This window comes from Gavialis gangeticus, unplaced genomic scaffold (assembly GCF_001723915.1).
Source record: "Gavialis gangeticus isolate Ggan-Ray unplaced genomic scaffold, GavGan_comp1, whole genome shotgun sequence".
In the NCBI taxonomy this organism is placed as follows: domain Eukaryota; kingdom Metazoa; phylum Chordata; order Crocodylia; family Gavialidae; genus Gavialis; species Gavialis gangeticus.
Window position 1 is genome coordinate 23,943,164 of NW_017728992.1, and position 18,933 is coordinate 23,962,096.

At 40.8% G+C, this 18,933-nt stretch overlaps 1 protein-coding gene across 1 annotated transcript in view; it reads right to left on the reverse strand.

Moving 5' to 3' along the window:
- Positions 1–3,865: 3,865 nt before the first annotated feature.
- MYO10 (myosin X) overlaps positions 3,866–18,933 on the reverse strand; it is a 242,585-nt gene continuing 227,517 nt past the window's right edge. The window contains exons 32-41 of the mRNA XM_019518465.1: positions 17,930–18,124; positions 16,670–16,827; positions 15,144–15,267; positions 13,789–14,086; positions 12,254–12,461; positions 11,468–11,604; positions 10,252–10,372; positions 6,275–6,727; positions 5,678–5,869; positions 3,866–5,270 (exon numbers count right to left, since the gene is read on the reverse strand). Coding sequence (XP_019374010.1) covers positions 5,160–5,270; positions 5,678–5,869; positions 6,275–6,727; positions 10,252–10,372; positions 11,468–11,604; positions 12,254–12,461; positions 13,789–14,086; positions 15,144–15,267; positions 16,670–16,827; positions 17,930–18,124 — 1,997 coding nt within the window. The 3' untranslated portion in view covers positions 3,866–5,159. The remainder of the gene's footprint in view (positions 5,271–5,677; positions 5,870–6,274; positions 6,728–10,251; positions 10,373–11,467; positions 11,605–12,253; positions 12,462–13,788; positions 14,087–15,143; positions 15,268–16,669; positions 16,828–17,929; positions 18,125–18,933) is intronic.

Sequence of the window (18,933 nt, forward strand, 5' to 3'; positions counted from 1 at the left end):
CATGGCAGGGGGTCGGACTAGATGATCTGCTCAGGTCCCTTCCAACCCTAGAAACTGTGAAACTAAGAAACTATGAAACTATGTTTAGGAGAAACTGACAACATTTCCACTGCATGGAATTGCTGGTTCTTGGCTTCTGGGAAGATCGTGTCAACTGACAGACTATGGGAGGTCTGGATTGATTTTCAACTGCACCACACTATCCATATGACCCTGAGCAAGTCACTGAGCATTCTCCACAGTGGTAAAATGGGGATAACTATTTTCTTAGATCACATGGTGGGGGGCAAGACGGGGTGGGGGGACACGATAAATACATTAAAGATTGTGAGGGGCTTAGATAATAGTGATGGATGCTATAATGGAAGCTTTATATAACCCTTATATAAGAGAAACTTCAGTGTTATGAAAGATTGTGATTTTAATTGCATATGTAGTACTGAAGGTTGTATTGGCTGCACTTGCAATCTGGGATGTTAATAGATTAGATCTATTGCCTAAGGTTGAGCGTAGTCATTTTAAGTGTACTGAAAAGGAAGAGTTATGTGGCTTTTAGTTTGATGGCGTGAGTGAGGTATATACTGGTTCTCAGGACTGGGAAGTGGGGGAGGGAATGGGGGAACCAAGACCACTGTATGATTAATCTTTACTCAATCTGATTTTTTTTCATTTAAGAGTCAAGGAACAGGTGTTCTTCAAAAGGAAATTTGCATCTCTTTGAAATTGTTTTATCATAAGATATCTTTGGATTTAAACCATTGATCCAGGCAGCTGTGGGGAATATAGAAAACTGTAGTAGCTAGTATACTAGCTTCATATCATACCACACCCTGTATGGAGACAGTCTTCCTCTGGACAGTTATATACCTCAATAACACAAAGTTTGTACTAACCACTCCTCCTTTCCATTGGAACAGGGCCAGGTCTTGCGTCTTTCCAATGCCATCCTTCCCTTTTTTTGGTACCCTAACTTCTGCATTTTCTGGCCCTTTTCTTTTATAATCCGCAGTTTCTATCAACCATTTCTTCCCTTCAATTCCATTTCCATACAGCTGTATCTGCAGCTGTAAGCTTACATTGTGGTTACACCTTATTCTCTATGTGTAGCAGCTTTAAAACTCCACCGATTAGATTCTTCTTTGATTCTTATATTAAAGGAAAACATTGCTAATAAGGAGAAATGTCAACTCTGTATCAAGTGCAAAGCTTTTAGTGAATCCTGAAGTGAATTTCTGTCATTTTAAAGAAGAAGCGCAAGCAGTCCCTTTAGACTTCAAACCTGATGTCCTTTAGACTGCAAGCAATCACTCAGCTTGACTAGCCATTCTTATGTTTTACAGACAGTGCAGTTTTATCATTTAGAATTCCTTCCATACTCCACTAGCAGACTTTGATTTAACAAGCACTTACCCTTTTGCTCTGAGTGTATGTACAACACTTTTAAATACATATAAATTAGTGTATAATACTTACAGTTAAAAGTATTCCCTGACCCACTAAATTAATTCCTTCTCCCAGTCAAAATGCATCCCTTTGCTGAAAGAACCTGGGGAGACTGCTGAGTAAACCAAACACCAACATATTAGTGCTTCATAAAGACAAGGTTGGACCTATTATTTGTGTAGGGAGTAGGCCAATAGTTAGGCTGCTCTTAAACAGCATAGGTGCATAAGCTAACAACACTCAGCCTGAATTAAGAGCCCTGGGCTAGGGACAGACATTCAAAAAGCCTGAGCTGGAATTGATTCAATCTTTGCAGGTTAGTCTAACCTGGCTAGGCTAAACTGATTTGTAACCGTTCAGACATCCCCTCTGGACTGAAGAAATGCAGGCACATGCCTGCAGTGGCTCATGCTAGAAGACAGAGGGTGTTCGAGCAGCCATACCTTCTCTTTCACATTGCTGAGCTGAGGAGGGGGTGTTGCCAAGCCCCAACAGGATGCTCTGATTAGGGAGGGGTTCCCCCCCCCACTGTTGATAACAGAGCATTGAGTTACACAGAAGAGAGTTACACATGGAGTTGTTATCATTTATCAGCCCAAACAAAACAATAGCCTTCAAGCTCTTTTAAACAACTTTTTCCAAGGAAGGAATGGAGAGATGTTACCAGCTACCTGTTGATTGGCTCCAAAAAGCCCCAAGCCAACACTGTCCTGTCTGCCTTTGTCCTGTCTCCCACAACACGGACCATAGCCAGCATATGGTATGCTTGCTAATCCCGAGAGGTATCTGTATAAGGCAGAGGGGAGGGGGAGATCTCTGCTTGAGTAGGGAGTGGTGAGGGAGATGGTGGGCAGGGGGACACCAGGCAGATGCTGCAGTACCTGCAGAATCTTTTGGAGCAACAGCCAGGGAGCAGAGGGGAGGGGCTAGTCCTGCTGGGCTGAAGCAGAGCACAGCCCCGTTCAGAGTTGCAAACCATCTGGGATGCTCAAGGACTCTGATTTAACTTAAAACAGGAAGGGGTCTGGGACAGACGGTGCATAAACTGGTTTGACCCAAATCAGTTAAATCTGATGCTACATTCAACCAGGTTTATCTCAAACCAGTTTCAACAATTTTCAGACTACTTTATGTGCACTGAACATGTGGTCTGTTACAGGTTTAAACCAGTTTCTGAAGACTTAAACCAGTTTGTGTGTAATGCCTGTCCCTAGCCCTGGTATCAGACACAGAGAGAAGAGGGCCTGAGGCAGCCATATGGAGCTAGAGTTTTGTGGAATTGGTGCTGAGGGAAAATTCATGTATGAAAAAGATGGTACCCAAAACAAACCCACTAAACAGATAGATGCATGGAAGCAGATCTGGACTTTACTCTTTTTCCTTTTTGCTACATGGTATAGAACCAGAATCCTAGGACATTTAAAGGGACTGGATCTGATCTTTGCTACTAAGATCTATCACTCATTACACAAACTCCTGCACCTTGAAATATCTTTACTAATACAGAGGGGTTGTGCATTTTCAGATCAGAGGAGGTGTATTCTGGTTTGTAGTAGAAGTTCCTTCCCTTTCGTTACATAAGGTTGACTAGTAATTCCTCCATGTGATATCCTCATTATGTTGACAATGATGATTTACACAACTAGCAAAAGTCAAAATCTTGTGTGCCCAAAATGAGCTTACTTAAGATTAGCTTCTTGTATCCCAATTTAAACACCTGGTTTTAGTGGAGCTGCCCACTCTTACCTCCCACTGCCTTTCAAAAATAAAGTTATTCAAGAAACTGGAGAAAGGAAAGCTGACCATAGCTAGGTTTGAAGTTTAAGAACGTGGGCCAACTTCTACTTTTTGAAAGTATTACTTTTTTGCAAATGCCAACATTTCTGAAAAGGACTGTCTTTGAAACCTGTGGTGAAGTTCCCATGGCAGCACACTGTCAGGTGTTCACAAGACTCCAAATGTGTGCTGTGCATTGCTGGGAGCATTTAATGGCTGGTAGAGAGTTAGTGCTGCCCTAGGCATAACTGGCTTGTTGGGTAACCTGGATCTACTTGCCTTGTTTCTGGGGAGTCTTTACATATTGCAAGAGTCCCCAGAGATAAAGCAATTGGTGTTAGCATTTCCATGTCACCTGAAGACTCATCTTCATCTATGGTGGTTGTGGATCCTTCGTATTATATGCATCTCTTTTGTCTGTTGTAAAATGTTTTGGCTGATGCATGACATTTGGAAGCTATACTAATCTATACACAACACACACACACACACACACACACTATCATCACCGTATATATCATTAACACATATACCATCATCCAGTTTGTAGTGTACTCTTATCCTTGCCCCCAGAAAACTGGAAGACAACTACTAGTTCCTTCCACTCCCCAGAAAACCCAACAGAGTATTAAAGGGCAACAACAAATGCTAACTAGGATACTTTATTGCTGGACTTTGTTTGAGCAAACAGGTGAGATTTCTTCAAGGCTGAAGTTGTCATTAAGGGCTAATACAATTTTTTTTGTTGTTGCTACAGACAGAAGATATCATTGATTCACGTTTTGCCTTACAGTACATTACAACTTCTTCATACAAAAATAAAAGTCCCACACCAGTTCTACTGCTGGCTGATAGCACTTATTTATTTACATGTGCTTTGTCAAGAACATTCTTTAGGCAGAAGGGTAAAATAAAGAGGAACAATACAATAGTTTCACTATATATAACTTTTTTTTCCTCTTGGTTTAATTTCAACTTTGAAGGGCTCTCACCTTTTCTGATTGGTTTATTTTGGAGCATCCAACCGGAGTTCTACAAGGGTAGTGTGTTTAATAGAAAAAGTTTAACATTAGCCATAAAACTGAAGACAAATTACTGAACATTGTATTGATAATTATATTTTCATATTAGGGCAATCTATAAATATAGCTTCTTAGCTACATAACAATTTATAATACAGCAGGTAAAGAATGCAAACTTGCTACATATATTGTAGAATGTATTTAATAGTAAATCAGAAATGTATGAAAATCCTGGATTTTTACTTGTTAAAACTGGCTTAAAAAGTAACAGTACAACTGAAATAACTATAACTCTGAACTATTAAAATGTACAGAGACTGTTTACACCATTGCACATCATTATTCCCTTTGCTTCCAAGACTCATGAAATATGGAATAAAATTAGTGTTTATACAGGTCATGTGCATGCGCACACATCCATGAAAACAAGGTGAAACAAAACACATTGTTAATAAAGTTCATCAGGAAGGCTGCCAGCAGCCTTCCAATAAAAGTACTTTCTCCCCCCAACACACTTAACAGGACAGTAGGTTAGTGCATAGTGGATGAATAAAACTCCTCTTCCATGTTTTCTCAGTGTTTTGAATTGAAAAGAAAGCACATTCCCTTTAACACAATTTAGGTCAATGCAAGTTGGTTTTAATTGCTTAAGGCACTTCATACTGCCTGGATGGCAGCAGACTAAAGTTTTAAGGCATACAGTTTGTCAACTAAAGGTAACAAAGCTTTGGAAGTTTTGAAGTCAACAGTTTTAGTATGTGACCATTCAAGCTGATGTTTTACACAGGAGTCCTTAGAAAAAGTGTGGTTGAGACTCCCTTAGAAATTCTGCTTCTTGGTTAGCCTTATAAATGTGATCAGTATTTTTAGGCCAGCTGTGATATGTTCTGGTATTGAGGCACAGTGAGACTGTTTTTTTCACCTAGAGCTGCTTTGACTCCCATGACTACTCACTGATCGAGAAGTGCTGTAGCGCTTTTTCACAATCATACTGATATAGGCTTTCATCAGCTTTGCGATGTCAACCACCTGTCAAGAGAGTGCAAATAACCCAAAGCTGTTAGTGATGATCTAATGTGTAAATGCATTTATGTGCACAAAACAGGAGTGAGTGATTTTTATTATCTAAACACGTACAAAAAGCATGTTATTAGCAAATACAAGTACTCAAACACTTAATAGCTTCTGCCCTATTCCTCTTCTTTCTCTCTCTACCTCTTCTTTCTGCCTCTGTCAAAGAACACTACTGAAGTGACATATACTAACCATTAGGGACTTTAGCTCTAACAGCCCCAGATCTTCTAGATTTTAAAGAGGGTAGGTGAAAAAGCCTATGAAATGTTATTTGAACAAGGTAAAAGTATTAGCTGGAAAAAAGGAGAGATGGGATTTTTAAAAGTACTTTTAAAATAAAATGCCGTATCCTCCTTCCTTACCTCACTGGTTTCAAAAAGCAGCTCTCTCTCATCCACTACAATTTTGTAGGTATTGGCAAGTGGAGCACCAAAGGACAGAATATGTTCATACTGGAACACTTCTAATGGCCTGCCTTCCTCACGCTTGTAGACAGAAACAGCATCAGCACTGACTCCCAACCACAACTGTTGTGGAAAGCCTCCTTCTTTGCACTAGTGAAAGAGTATAAATGAACGTTAAAGACGACTTGGAAAAAATCACTCGTCCTCTTCTTTGCACCCAGTCACCACCACATAACACACCAGTCAAAGGCCACATAAAGGCAACATGACACATTATATACAAAGTCTTCTAAATCTTTATGCTACCTACTTTTCAGGGAGGCAGTTATCTGATCTTGTACAGCATTAATAAAGGACTTGTGTTTAATAAAGGACATGTTTGCAATAAGCATGAGAATGAGAATTTCTTAATTAGATAGTCAATATTGTCATTCTTCTCTCTCTCCCCATAAAAATTAGCAATACCCTTAAATAATATACATTGCCTAGTCATTACTCCAGAACAGCGGCAACACTAAAATGGATCACTGGCAGTATCCAATGGGTCTTCCTCACCTCCACATCAAAGAGTGTTGATCCATAGCCAGGCCACTCCTTAATCAAAGCCATGTACTTGGCCATAGCCTGTTCTTGATTCATTCTCTGCAATTTTTTCCACTTGTCAAGGATACTAGTCCTGGCACCTGAGACTTCCTCTCTGATCCACATATCCACCATCTGTTCCTCCTCGATCTTCTGTTTGCTGATAGAGCCATTGCGGAAACTCCTCCTCAGTGTTCCTTCAAGAAAGCTTGCCCGTTTCCTCTCGATCCTCTCAACTGGGGTAAAGTGTTTAGTGGAATGTGTAATACGAGACTTCAACCTTTGCAAGGGGTAGACTTCCTCTATTTCTGGGATGGTTGTATGCAGGGAGTAGTCTCCTTGTAGGTACTGGAGTCGCAAGGCAGCAAGCACTTGGAGGGTTTCTTCAGGAGCAGGGTAGTGTCCTCTGATTACTGCTTCATGAGCCTGATGGAAAGATGGGTGAGACGACTTTGTGAGTGCTCAAAATTAAGTAGGATTTAAAAAAAAAATAAATTGATGAAGTAACTGCAAACCAAACTAACCTGGTATCTCAGAAACCTGATTACATAGATAAAAGAAGCATGGAAAAACTTATGCACCTGGACTTCAAAGCATTTGATACAGTGCCACATGGAAAATTATTACTAAGTTGCATAAAACAGGGATGATGCAGGAATAAGGTGAATAAGTAACTGACTAAACAGGACAGCAAGGGGTTGTGCTGAAAAAGGGCAGTTACTGCTAGAAGAGAAAAGCTATGATTCTTCTTAAACCCAACTTTGTTTAACATTTTCATTAGTCACAGGGCACAAAAATAAGGGTATGCTAATGAAATCTGCTGATGACAGAAACTGGGAAGCATCATTAACCTAAAGGAAGAGTAGAATACTATCAAAGACCGAGACAATAGAAACCGGATGAGATTCAGCAGTACAAAATGCAAGATCAGGCAGTTGGGGACTAACAGCAAGAATATTTCCGACACTGGAGGCTCTTAGCTCTAAACAAAAAAAAGAGAAAAACTTGGGGCTATTTGGCAATAGCTAGATGATTTCAGGCCACAAAGAAGGGATGCAGCTCAGTAAATGCCTCCTAGCATGCATCAGGCAAGCTTTTTTTTCCAGTAGAGAGCAGTATTCTTTCCCTCTGACAAGTGAGGTAGTTAGGGCAAGAAACTTAACCAGTTTTAAGAGCTAGCTTGTCAAGTCTGTGGCAAGGGGGATGTAATTGCCTATGATCGCAGGGGAACAGACCCAATGCAGCAGGTCCCTGTCAGTCCTAAGACTCCTGTGTGCTGTCAAACACAAACCTTTGAAAATTAGATAATACTCAGAGAATTATTCCCTTCCCTCTGATATAAGCAGGTATAGAGAGCTAATATGGGGATTGGAGGGTATACCTAGCAGACGGGAAGAATGCTTGCAAGCATGCAACCTACATTTCTCAACCAAGCCAGCAAGCCAAGAAAAGAAAGAGAAGTCTGGGAATGCAACAAAATTTAAGACACAACCAACTTGCCATACTAGGGGAGAGTGGAAGGGGGGTGGATTTTGGCTGTAAGAGAGGGTAGGTTGCAAAGACTTCTAATGAATGTTTTGACAGGATGCAATTATTTGGCAGCAAATCCAGACAGTAAAAAAATGGGGGCTCTTTGCCTAATACTACAGTGTAATTAATCACATCCTTAAAATCCATGAAATCCATATTAATGACAGTGCCTTATTGCTCTTGTGAAGATACAGAACACTTGATAGATTATATAGCGTGCTAACAGTCAGCATAGCAATATTGAAGCCACATCTTCTGCAAGGAGACTGCCTTGTATCTACAGTTGCACTCATTTGAATTGCAAACTACACAAATGCCTGCCTGCAGTTTGGATCAGTAGTACAATGTGATATTTCAAGACAGCACTTGAGTTTGCCTTCTCATAGGTTATATTATCTCAAGGATTTTCTTCTTAATTATTTGAAGTGTGTGAATCATAAATCCAACTGAGTGGGACAAGAAATATTCACCTGTAACAATATGGTGAATAGGAAACCCAATTCACTGGCCACTTCCAGGAAATTAGATTTGCCCCGCCCCAAATTGAAGCTTCTTGGAAACAGTCTTGACACAACTTTAAAGTGGTTGCTAGATGAATTAAACTGCCTATAGAAAATACCCCTTAGCCATTCACATCATGCCACGGTTCATTCCCTTCCCTCCACGCAAAACCTGCCGTATTAAATACAAACACAAAGTAGTACTGATAGACTGGATGGCTCATTACCAAGGGAAAGTAACTACCTTCTGTCAATATGTATTTTTATAATTAATTTCCAACCACAAATCCATTTAGCTTTTACCAGTTTGGTATTTTTGCAATAATAAACCCCACTTTGGGCTAAGAACATCTTATTCATCAGTCAGGTTCCTACTTATCATTTTGGTCTATTGGTTATGGGGTTGGGGGGGAGGACACCCAGGCTGTCTGATTACAGAACCTATTAAACTCTAATGCAATCCTGAAAAATGGAAGGACTGTGGTCTAATAAGCTGCCTGCATGTACCAGTGTCAGTTTTGATGTCAAAGGTTGGTGTGGGGGTTTTAAAAGTTTCCTTGGAGATGCATTATTTCCTTTCAGTTTTTTATTTTCTGTTTCTTGGGCTCTCTTAATTATACACAGTTTAATGCAGACATTTCTCCCCCACCAGCTTCTTGCCCATGGCAGCTTGTGTCATGACTGACTATAAAATGCAAATGTTTGAGGCACATGTAAAAGAAGAAGTGGTAAAGATGAGCTAAAATCAAAAGTGAATGGAAAGGGCAGTTTGTTCTCAGCCTGCGTTAAATGGGGCGGCTCCCCTGAAACTACTTCACCAGTCCAAGTAGCTGAGGGCCTGGTCCAAAGTATGGATTGTTTCTTCCAATCAAGTAAGCGTAGCCTACAGAAATCCCAGAGCATCTCAACTGGAGTGCGACTTGCATACTAAGGAAGCAGAAGACGTGAATGTAAAGCAAGGAGGAAGGGGGTGGAAGAGGACATGTAACATGAAGGGTGCAGAGAAGCTGTAAACACCTTTGGTTCCTGTAAACTTCCTTCAGCTTAAGCTTGAGTGAGCCAGATTCAAATGTGGAGTTATACTCTGCTGTTTGGGAGACTGGGGGCAGGGCTGTCTCTGGGGGCGGGGGGGAATTGGAGCGACTGCCCTGGGCCCCACGCTTTGGGGCCCCACTGAGCTGGGTGGAGCTGTGCAACAATTCCGCACGGCCACTGGCTTCACATCTGGCCGTTCGGCACCCCTTCTCCTACACCCACTGCCAAATCTGCCGCTGGCTTCTTTGCATCAGGGGGTGGGGCCCTGCACATGCTGATTTGCCCTGGGCCCTGCACCCTGCTTGGATTATCTCTGACTGGGGGAATGCAAAACTCCAAGCTACTGGACATGTTCAAGCAAATCAGGTCAAAGTAGTGTGTCAGCTGAACCATCTCTGGATACAACACAGCTACATCAGTGTAATCAGCCTTTACACCAGGGTAAACAAGAAGTAGATGCAGGACAGACAGCTTTACACCTGCAGAAGTTCCTTGCTTCTGGTGTATAATCAGGTTGAAAATATAGAGATTTAAATGTCAGCCAGTTTGGGAGAGCTTTTAGATACAGGCAAATAAACTATTATGTGGTTCCCTGCCACCCAGTGGCAAGATGCTGTTATAACCACTGCCTGCAAGTTGTAATCTTGGACACCTGTTGTGGATCCTGCTAGAATTTACATCATTGTATAAAACTGATATAAGTTACATTGCTAGAAATGGGTCATGTCCAAGCTTTCTGACTTGCTTCTGAATTTGACTCAAAGACTTAGCATAGTTACATGTATTTCTGGGAACAAACTCTTTTTCACATTGAATGGCAGGTTAAGTTAACTTGTCTCTATATCTGACTCTCCTCCCCAAAGCAAAATATATCTAGTTACTTACCTGTTCAAACATGAATGCAAATTCCACGCTGTCCTTTGGCACATTTTGTGTGTCCAGGAAACAGTAAAGCTTGAAGTAGAACTTCCATGGCATATCCCCAGCTTCTGAAGCAACAGCAAGCCTAGGAACATATATATGTATGGAGCAGACCTGAGTGACCAAAACTATGTTTTATGTTGACAAGACATGCAAAGCTTTGTTACACTTGGTATAGATCTGGAGTAGCTACACTGATGTCAATGGAGTTATTCTGGACTTGTGCCATTATAACATGCAGATCCAATGCATCATCCAATATTCTGGATTTGCTTTAAAAGGACGACTTGTCATGGCTGCATCTTGAAGTCAGCCTTCAAGAAGTTCCAGGAATTCTAGTGGTTGGTTCAGATCTGAGGCAAAGACCACCAATCTAACTAACAAAATACTGAACTGATCCCCGGGACAAAAAAAAAGTAACAAAAACACCACTGACACCAGAAAACATGGGCCCTGACCACAAATTGAAGCTGGATGGAAAACTGCTATAAAGTTGTTACACATTTTCAAGCACTCACTTCATAGCTGGTTAGCTCTTTTTATAGCTAGAGGAACATTTTTATGGCATGATAATTACTTTGCATGTGTGGCTGGGCTAAATTTATTTTGTGATTCACCGGCTACTTGTGTGATAAATACTTTGCACATGTGGTCAGTCTAAATTTAAGCAGTTAATTGTGTATTATGTGTAACGTGGCAGGGGCCTAAGCTTGGTTAACAGCTGAAAGGCAGCGATTACATTAGAAGGTGCTGCAATTATATTTGCATTTAATGATATTTCATTACATTTCTAATGTAACAACAGTTGGAAAGTTTATGTAGATTTAGTCTCAGAAAAGTTACATGACATATGTGATTAAAATAGCAATGACTGCCTGGACCCCTGCATGTATGATTTCTCCCACCAAAACAGCTGCACCACTGTTAGTAATGGAGAGACATTTTAGAGAAGAAAAGGCTGATGTAGATGCAATGTGGTAACAAGACAGAAAGGAAAAGGAATTTATTAGACAAGAACATACAAAACTGATGAACAATGAAAAATTTGTACTTTACTGTCAATTGTAATGAGGAAATTCAAGCATGAGTTTACAAGCACTTCATTAATTCTTCTAAGAAAAGATGCTGTTGTAGTTTCTTTATTAATTGCTGCTATTAGTTGAGGGTGAGATGCACTCACTTTTCAAACTTTGCCAAGACATCAGCCACAATGGTCCTGCTTTCAATTGCTTTATCAGTAGTTCCATTGTGTTCAAACAAGGCAAACATATTTCTGCTATCCTCCATAGCCAAGCCTCGAATTAGCTTTTCGACCACCTAATGAAAAACAGGACAATAATGCCATAACAAAAAAAGTTATTAGTTTTTGAGAGTAGGTAAGTTAAACAAAAGAAAATTAAGAGCCAGGAGTTACATTAGGATAAAAATAGGGCAGATACCATCTAGTCAGATTCAACAGTTGTTTTCTCCAGATATTAGTCTATATCTCCTCCTTTAGCCCTAGACGTTATTTAATTATAATACTACCTCACTGCAAAACCATTCCAAATTTTCTTCACAATCAAGTTTCTGAGATTTCAGTGTTACAACTGAAGTTTTCCAGTCTTTGTGACCAACCTCTTCTTATCAGTCCCAGAACATAGTGGAGTCACTCCTAAGTCAAGTCAGGAGTTGTTTTGGGGGTTGAAAACTGGGGTTCTTTGGCTACCAATCACCAGTTGGCAGACCCTCCAATCAGAAAATAGCTTCCTGAGCAGATGACCCAGTAGCATCTCCCTGAGAAAGTGTGAAAGTCTCACCTCTCCTGAAAGATGTTGAGAATTCCCATCTAGTGGGCCAATCTGTACCCCAAAACTCCCTAATGCATCAACAGTTTGAGAGAATTGCTGGCTGAAACTACTGTATACCCTCCAAACACTTAGCATTTGTCCCTAGGAGGCTTACAACTAACACTTCCTCCTCTCACCTCTCCAGCTGTGGTGTGGGAATTGATTGTGATTTTGCAGGAACCACCACCGTGACAGTAAACCGTAGAAGTCATTTCCTGCCGGCCAATCAGGGCTTCTATTTCATCTCGTGATGGCACAAATTCTCTGCATTTGGTTTTTTTGAGAGACTCGTATGTGAAGAGGGCGTATTTCTCCATTTCAGTTCCTGGAAACTGGTCTCGTACCCTACAAAACAAATGCTGTGTTACCGCCAGCTGATAAAGTGGAAGCTCTGAGAGAGCCCTTAGGACTCCCTGGTCAAATGACCCCCAGGACTTGAAGCAAAGTGCTTCTGGAACCAGGACACTGACCTATTGCCTCACCAAAGCTTTACCACTACTGCTGGGCAATCCTAACAGAAGCTACTTTCAGCGACTGCAATCATGGGCCTGCAGTATAATGATGACCTCATCTAACTACATCATGATATATACTACAGATGCCTTGTCTCCATTAGGATTTCACAACAAGATAACTACTGTGTTACCCTATTGTAATAAAATCACATCTTTGGCAGTGAGAACATGCTTTATCACACACTGTTTTCCTCAACAAGTTTCTTGCCCTGAAAAGAAACAGAGTATGAAAATCCCAAGAGAAATCAGTCATGACTATTAATTTATTCATAGATTGTTAGGGGCTGGAAGGGACCTCGCAGAACATTGGGTCCAGCCCCCACTCTAGGCAGGAAGACAACTGTAGTCAAGCGACCCCAGCAATGTGACTATCCAGTCTCCTCTTGAAAACCATGAGGATAGGTGACTGCACTACCTCTAGAAGGAGTTTATTCCACAGTCTGGACACCCTGAATGAAGGAGTTTTTCCTGGTATTAAGCTTGAAGCACCCTTCCAGGAGTTTGTATCCATTTGTCCTGGTCTTCCCCAGGGGTGCCCTAGTTGTGCATAACTGACAGTTAGCAGAGATCCTAAGTTACTGGCTACAACAATGGGGACGAGGGTCAAGACTCCTGCTTTCTATTCCTGGCTCTGCTGCAGACTTCTTTGAGCTGTGTGGTACCAACAAATGCTTGTATTGGTGAGTCCCATGCAAAAAACTCAATGGATGTGAACAGGACAATGTGGGTAAGTCACTCAACCATGCAACTCCTGCACAAATATGACACTTCATAAATATGAATGACTTGCAGCATGGAGATTTTCCATGCTCTTCTCAACTGTAAATTAAAGCAGCATGTGCTATGAGACGTAGGTTGGAAGTGTGCAAAGACGACACAGATTCCTGGATCTCAAGTACTATGCAAGAGTTGTAAAAGGATTACAACTATACTGTAAAACCTTGGAAACACCTCAATTAAAGGTATTAATAAAAAATTAATCAAAAACAGATGTTTGAATTGTTGTTTGTTGATTGTTTTATGAAAGCCAGAGGAGTATTGTGGCCTATAGAATAGACCAGATGTTATAGAATAGTTTGAGGAAGTGGATTAGATTTGCTGCTTTTTCCTGGTAAAGTAGTGTGGCCATATTTGAATGTGTATTGTCAAAAACTCACCTTTTGAGATGGAACTTCAGATACTTGACAATGTTGCGGCTGGGCAGGAAAGTGCAGCTCATGCAGGTGAGTATCTGCCAGCTATACAGGTTCCCCACACTCCCTGGGTTTGGTGCCTTGTTAGTCTGCTTGATGAGCTGACAGTAGAGCTCATCTCGAAGTGGTCGTAAATCATGGCCTGTTTGCAGAATACCCTGTATTATAGGTATAGGATCAGTCATAGACTCTAACTGCTGCAGAGAGTTAAATATCTTTATGGCTTCATCCTGGAGAGTTGTGTAGCCTTTGTCTTTCAGCACTGCAGGAAAAAAAAAAAAAAAAAAAAAAAAAAAAAAAGAGGTAAAAGGAAGATTATGTAAGACAGTTGCTGTAACTGAGCTAGAAGTTATGGCTTCCTGAAAGAGCCAATCGGTGAAATTCTAGGCCAGACCATATGATTGTAAATGTCTCAAAAGCAACTTAGAGCTGTGCTGAAGCTAGAATTTGTCTCTCAAAAAGGCAGACTTGCTGTCTGCTTGCTATAATTGCTATTTTGAAAACTATGTTTAATTTTGAGTCATAATGAAAATGTTTTGATATCCCATAAAACATATTTTATCAGTAAATATGGCATGTTGATTAAAGAGCTTTGAATTTGATTTGACTTTCTGAAGAAACTTCAAGTTAAATTTGTTTATAACACATACAAAAATTTAAAGGGACTTTTTTTCAAAATGAAGTTTTGGCAAAACTGATGAGTTCTGTGAAACTTTTCTTCTAACTCTGTAATCCATACCGCTGAAAGGTCTGTTGCTTTCAGAACAGTATCGGGTAAGGAAATCTTGTAGTTTGTTTACTTTCCTTTCTATGTGTAATTATTTTTTCCAAGGGATTAATGTTTTGACTAGATACAAACAAGTTAAATATCTTATTATCATAATTACTGAAACTTGCTTTTTAATACAAGAAAATGCTCTCTGGATTAGTCATCTCTGTTGTTGGCTAGTGTCTCACTCAGCATAGTTAAAAGTACCATGCACAATTTGAATCAAAGGAATGGAAAGGAATTCTGTAATGACAAGCAGTCCTGATGTTAGTCAAAGTCTATTGTAAGTGGCAAGTGCCTGATTTTACTGTGTTGTCATTACGGAAAATAATGGGGACTTCAGTGCAATGCTAAGGCATGTAGCTCTACATCTACCCACCTGCAAAAGGAGTAGAGACAATCAGAGGAAGTGGCTGAAGGAATTAACTAACCCAGCCAATTCTGTCTCTGCCTTCACAAATCTTCTGATAAGAACTGAAAGTACACTCTCCAGGGTACGGAAAGTAACAACAGGGTAAAGAGGAAGAGTTTACATGCCTGAAACACTCACAGTTTAGACTGATGTCCCCATATGGCAGTGGCAGCAACGGTGAGTGAAGTGGATGATGTGTATAACGGAGAATAGGATTTCTCTTATAAATCTGTTCAATGACATCAGCGTTCAGACAGTTCTCCTGGGTAGTCAGAGGGGAGGAGAAAAAAACAATTCATGATCCATTGTGACTAATAAATCCAGCAATGGACACGTGGGATCATACTGTGGTAAAGAAACTTATTGAACTGCTGTAACCTTTTGTTGCTAAAATTCAGTTGTCTAACCTATAGCAATAAAACCCCTTCAGGGGGTTGGTTGCTCATTCATTCTTGAGAAGCATCTCAGAAATGCCAAACTAACATTTTCATCTCATTGTGATGCTGGAAGCAGCCTAAACTATGTCAGTCTCCAGTGTCCTAGAGATAAATTATTGTGTTCTTGATAAACTGATGAAGGACTCCCTCATTCATAGCCCCAGCCCTACAGTTTCTGCATTTCTACTGAGAAACTATTAATAATATGTTTTGCAAGCTGTTTTCTGAGTTTGACAGGCATGATTAAGCAGGAACCTTCCAAAGCACACTAATATAAGTAATGATCATGAGAAGTGCAGGTTATCCCCAGGTCCCATTTACATCAATGAGAATTTGGGGTTCTCAGCAGTTGACCCCCAAAATGCTTGTGTGGCACACACATGAACTATTAAAGAGGCACGGAGGAAAGAATTTCCATTTCTCAACAATTTTGAGGTTTGTTATTATTCTGTTTCCTGGAATAGTGAGCAAAATCTTTTAAATGTTTTGCTGAAATGGAATTATATCAAAATGTCCCTCTTGCAACTCAAAGGTCAAGTTTTTTATCTTGGTCTTTCTATATGGTCAGAATGGAGATGTCTTGCCTGCAACATTTTGATTATATTTAATCAAAGGTTCTCCACTTAGCTCTATTAATCACTCCCTTTGCTTGTTATCTAAGATTAAAATACACTGGAATAGGCAATTAACTGGCATAAATGGATATTGCATTTTTTTCCTTTAAAGTAACAGTCTCTTCTGGATGCTTGAAGTTTTTAGTATTACTGGGTGTGCTGAATACTGTATGTTGTCATATTTGAAGATCTGGAATCTCACCCCAAGGAGAGACCTAGACATGGAAGAAGCAGGGAGGGACCAGACATGTAATCCACATTTCCAGTAGGATCCCACAGCACCTGACATTAGTTACTGTTACCTAAAGCATTAATAATAAGGCAGAAGCTGTTTTCCAAGGAGAACACAGACAGTAGTTTTCCCCTCATTTTTCCCCAACCCATATTTTGCATTCTGTCTGGTTAAAACAGATTTCTTTTATAGCTGCATGGTGCATATGAGAAAGAACAAGGAGCATGGGCTATGCAGTTGACACTTGCTTTGTGTGGCACTAACTGTGGAGAAACTGGACCATTAAAGAGCTGTTTCTTCCCTTCACAGCATTACAAGGAGCTCAGAAGACCCCAGTTTCCAATGTTGGTACATCCACACCCTTTAAAGGTTTCTGTCTACCTTAATATCCTGAATAAGCTGCTGGGTTGGTGTGTCAATCGGTGCTTTTGTATCGATCACGTTTTGGATAGCACTTGACCAGCGGGTGGCCTCATTGAGTAGTTTGGTATGGAGTCGGTAGCAGTGCTTGCGTCCATATACAGTTATGTTCCAGTAGCCTAGGGCAATAGTAAAAATGACTGAGTACAGAACATGCTGTGGCTAAACTTACTCTGGTGTCCATGCAACATTGTGACTCCAGAACCAACACAAACTGCCTGTGTTCCACACACACTAGCAAACCTGTTGGGAGCCTAAGGAGCCTAAAATGGATGAAGTTGTAGCCTCACAGACCAGAATTGTCAGGTGCAACATTCCATCTGGATTCAAGTGTCTGCAATTACATCCATACGACAACACTGTGTGCTACGTCTGGCCTGCAGGCAAGACTTCGCTGACCCTGCTTGTTCAAGGAGAAGCTGGGCATCATTAGGCATATAAAAAACAAGAGGTAATTTAATGCACATCCTGTAAAATCTAAGTGTGTCTTCTGTGCAGCCCTGTTACAACATAAACTGCGCTGCTGAATTTGAGAGGCACAGCATTCAGGACTCCTAACACCAATGAGATGCAACCCATATACCAACCTTCTCTTCCTTCCTTAAAATGCTGTGTGGGATTGTTATGAGACAGGATCATCTACAGAGAACCAATTTACATTGAAGGTGGCAGAAATGCCTCCGTATTGTAAATATTAAAATAACAAGGTAACACCAGAGTCCAAACAGCTGAATGAAGGTTGGCAACCCAGTTACAAATTTCTGAGGGCCAGACTCAGAAGTGCTGTCTAAGATGGTATAAATTAGATTACTGTTGTAGACCTACTTAGGCTCACCCTACCAGTGTCTGAATGTGTAAGATGCTGAGAAGTTTGGTGGGTTATAATAAGATTGGGAATGCCTTCTTCCAGACCTTATGTAAACTTCTGTATGATAACTGCATTGCAGTGGCATAAGTAGATGCAAAAGAATCTGAACACTAGGAAAAGTAAATACTACTTTACACATCACATTTGCATTTTGGCCAAGTCTCTCTTGTCAAAACATTTTAAAGTGCCTCCATGATTTAGAAATGTAAGTCCCACTGAATTTGTTTACTTGGAGGCATTCCTGAAATCCAAAGAATAGACTTCAAATATTTTTCTGCATTGCTCACTGCATTTTCAGGTAGGCTACAGGGAGACTTTGTGCACATACAAACCACACGCACACAAACAGTTACCCGTCTCTTTGAAGATTTTCTCATCGGGAGGTACAACTGAGCAAAGGCTGTTTAGGACCAGTGTGCCCAATTTCAAAGCATTCTTCTCTGAGCTTTTGTAATAGTCCAAAGAATTGTGGGTCAAGACAAACCACCGCTTCTTTAGCTTTAGGGAAGACATCTTTGGGCTATTTTTTACTTCCTTGTGTAGCCATCCTGTAAAACAAATCATTTGAATTAAAGCTTTTCAGGGACTTGGGACAAAACTACCATTTACTTCCAGCAGCCTGCTTAGAGACTGTTGATTGATAAAAGCATCATTAAAAGATAACTGCCAATCCTTCTCTTTTATAACTTCAGTTTCATAGATTCATAGATTGTAAGGCTGGAAGGGACCTCAAAAGATGATCGGGTTCAGCTCCCTGCATCAAGCAGGAAAAATAACTGGGGGTCAGGTAACCCCAGCAAGGTGACTGCCTAGCTGGTCTCCTCCTAAAGATTTCCAGGGTAGGTGATTGCACCACCTCTGGAAGGAGCTTATTCTAGTCTGGACACCCCAACTGTGAAGACGTTTTTCCTAATGTTGAGCCTGAATCCATCTTCCAGGAGTTTGAGGCCATTACTCCTCACTTTCCCCTCCAGTGAACACTGATCCCTTGATGTACTCCCCTAGTGTAGTGGTAAACTGCTACCAGGTCCCCTCTCAGCCGTCCTTTCCTCAGGCTGAAGAGTCCCAGATCCCTCAGCATTTCCTCGTATGGTTTGCCTTTTAAGACTCTGATCATACGGGTGGCTCTTCTTTGCACTCTCTAACAAGGACGTGGACAAGCTTGAAAGTCTGGTGCCCAGAACTGGACTGATGAGGAGATTGATGTCATATAACGACTTCAAAAAGCCTTCGATCTGGTATCCCATGATCACCTCTTGACAAAACTGGCCAATTGTGGCATTGGGTCCACCACGATCCGCTGGCTGGGAAATTGGCTCCGTGGTTGGACCCAGAGGGTAGTAATTGATGGAAGTCA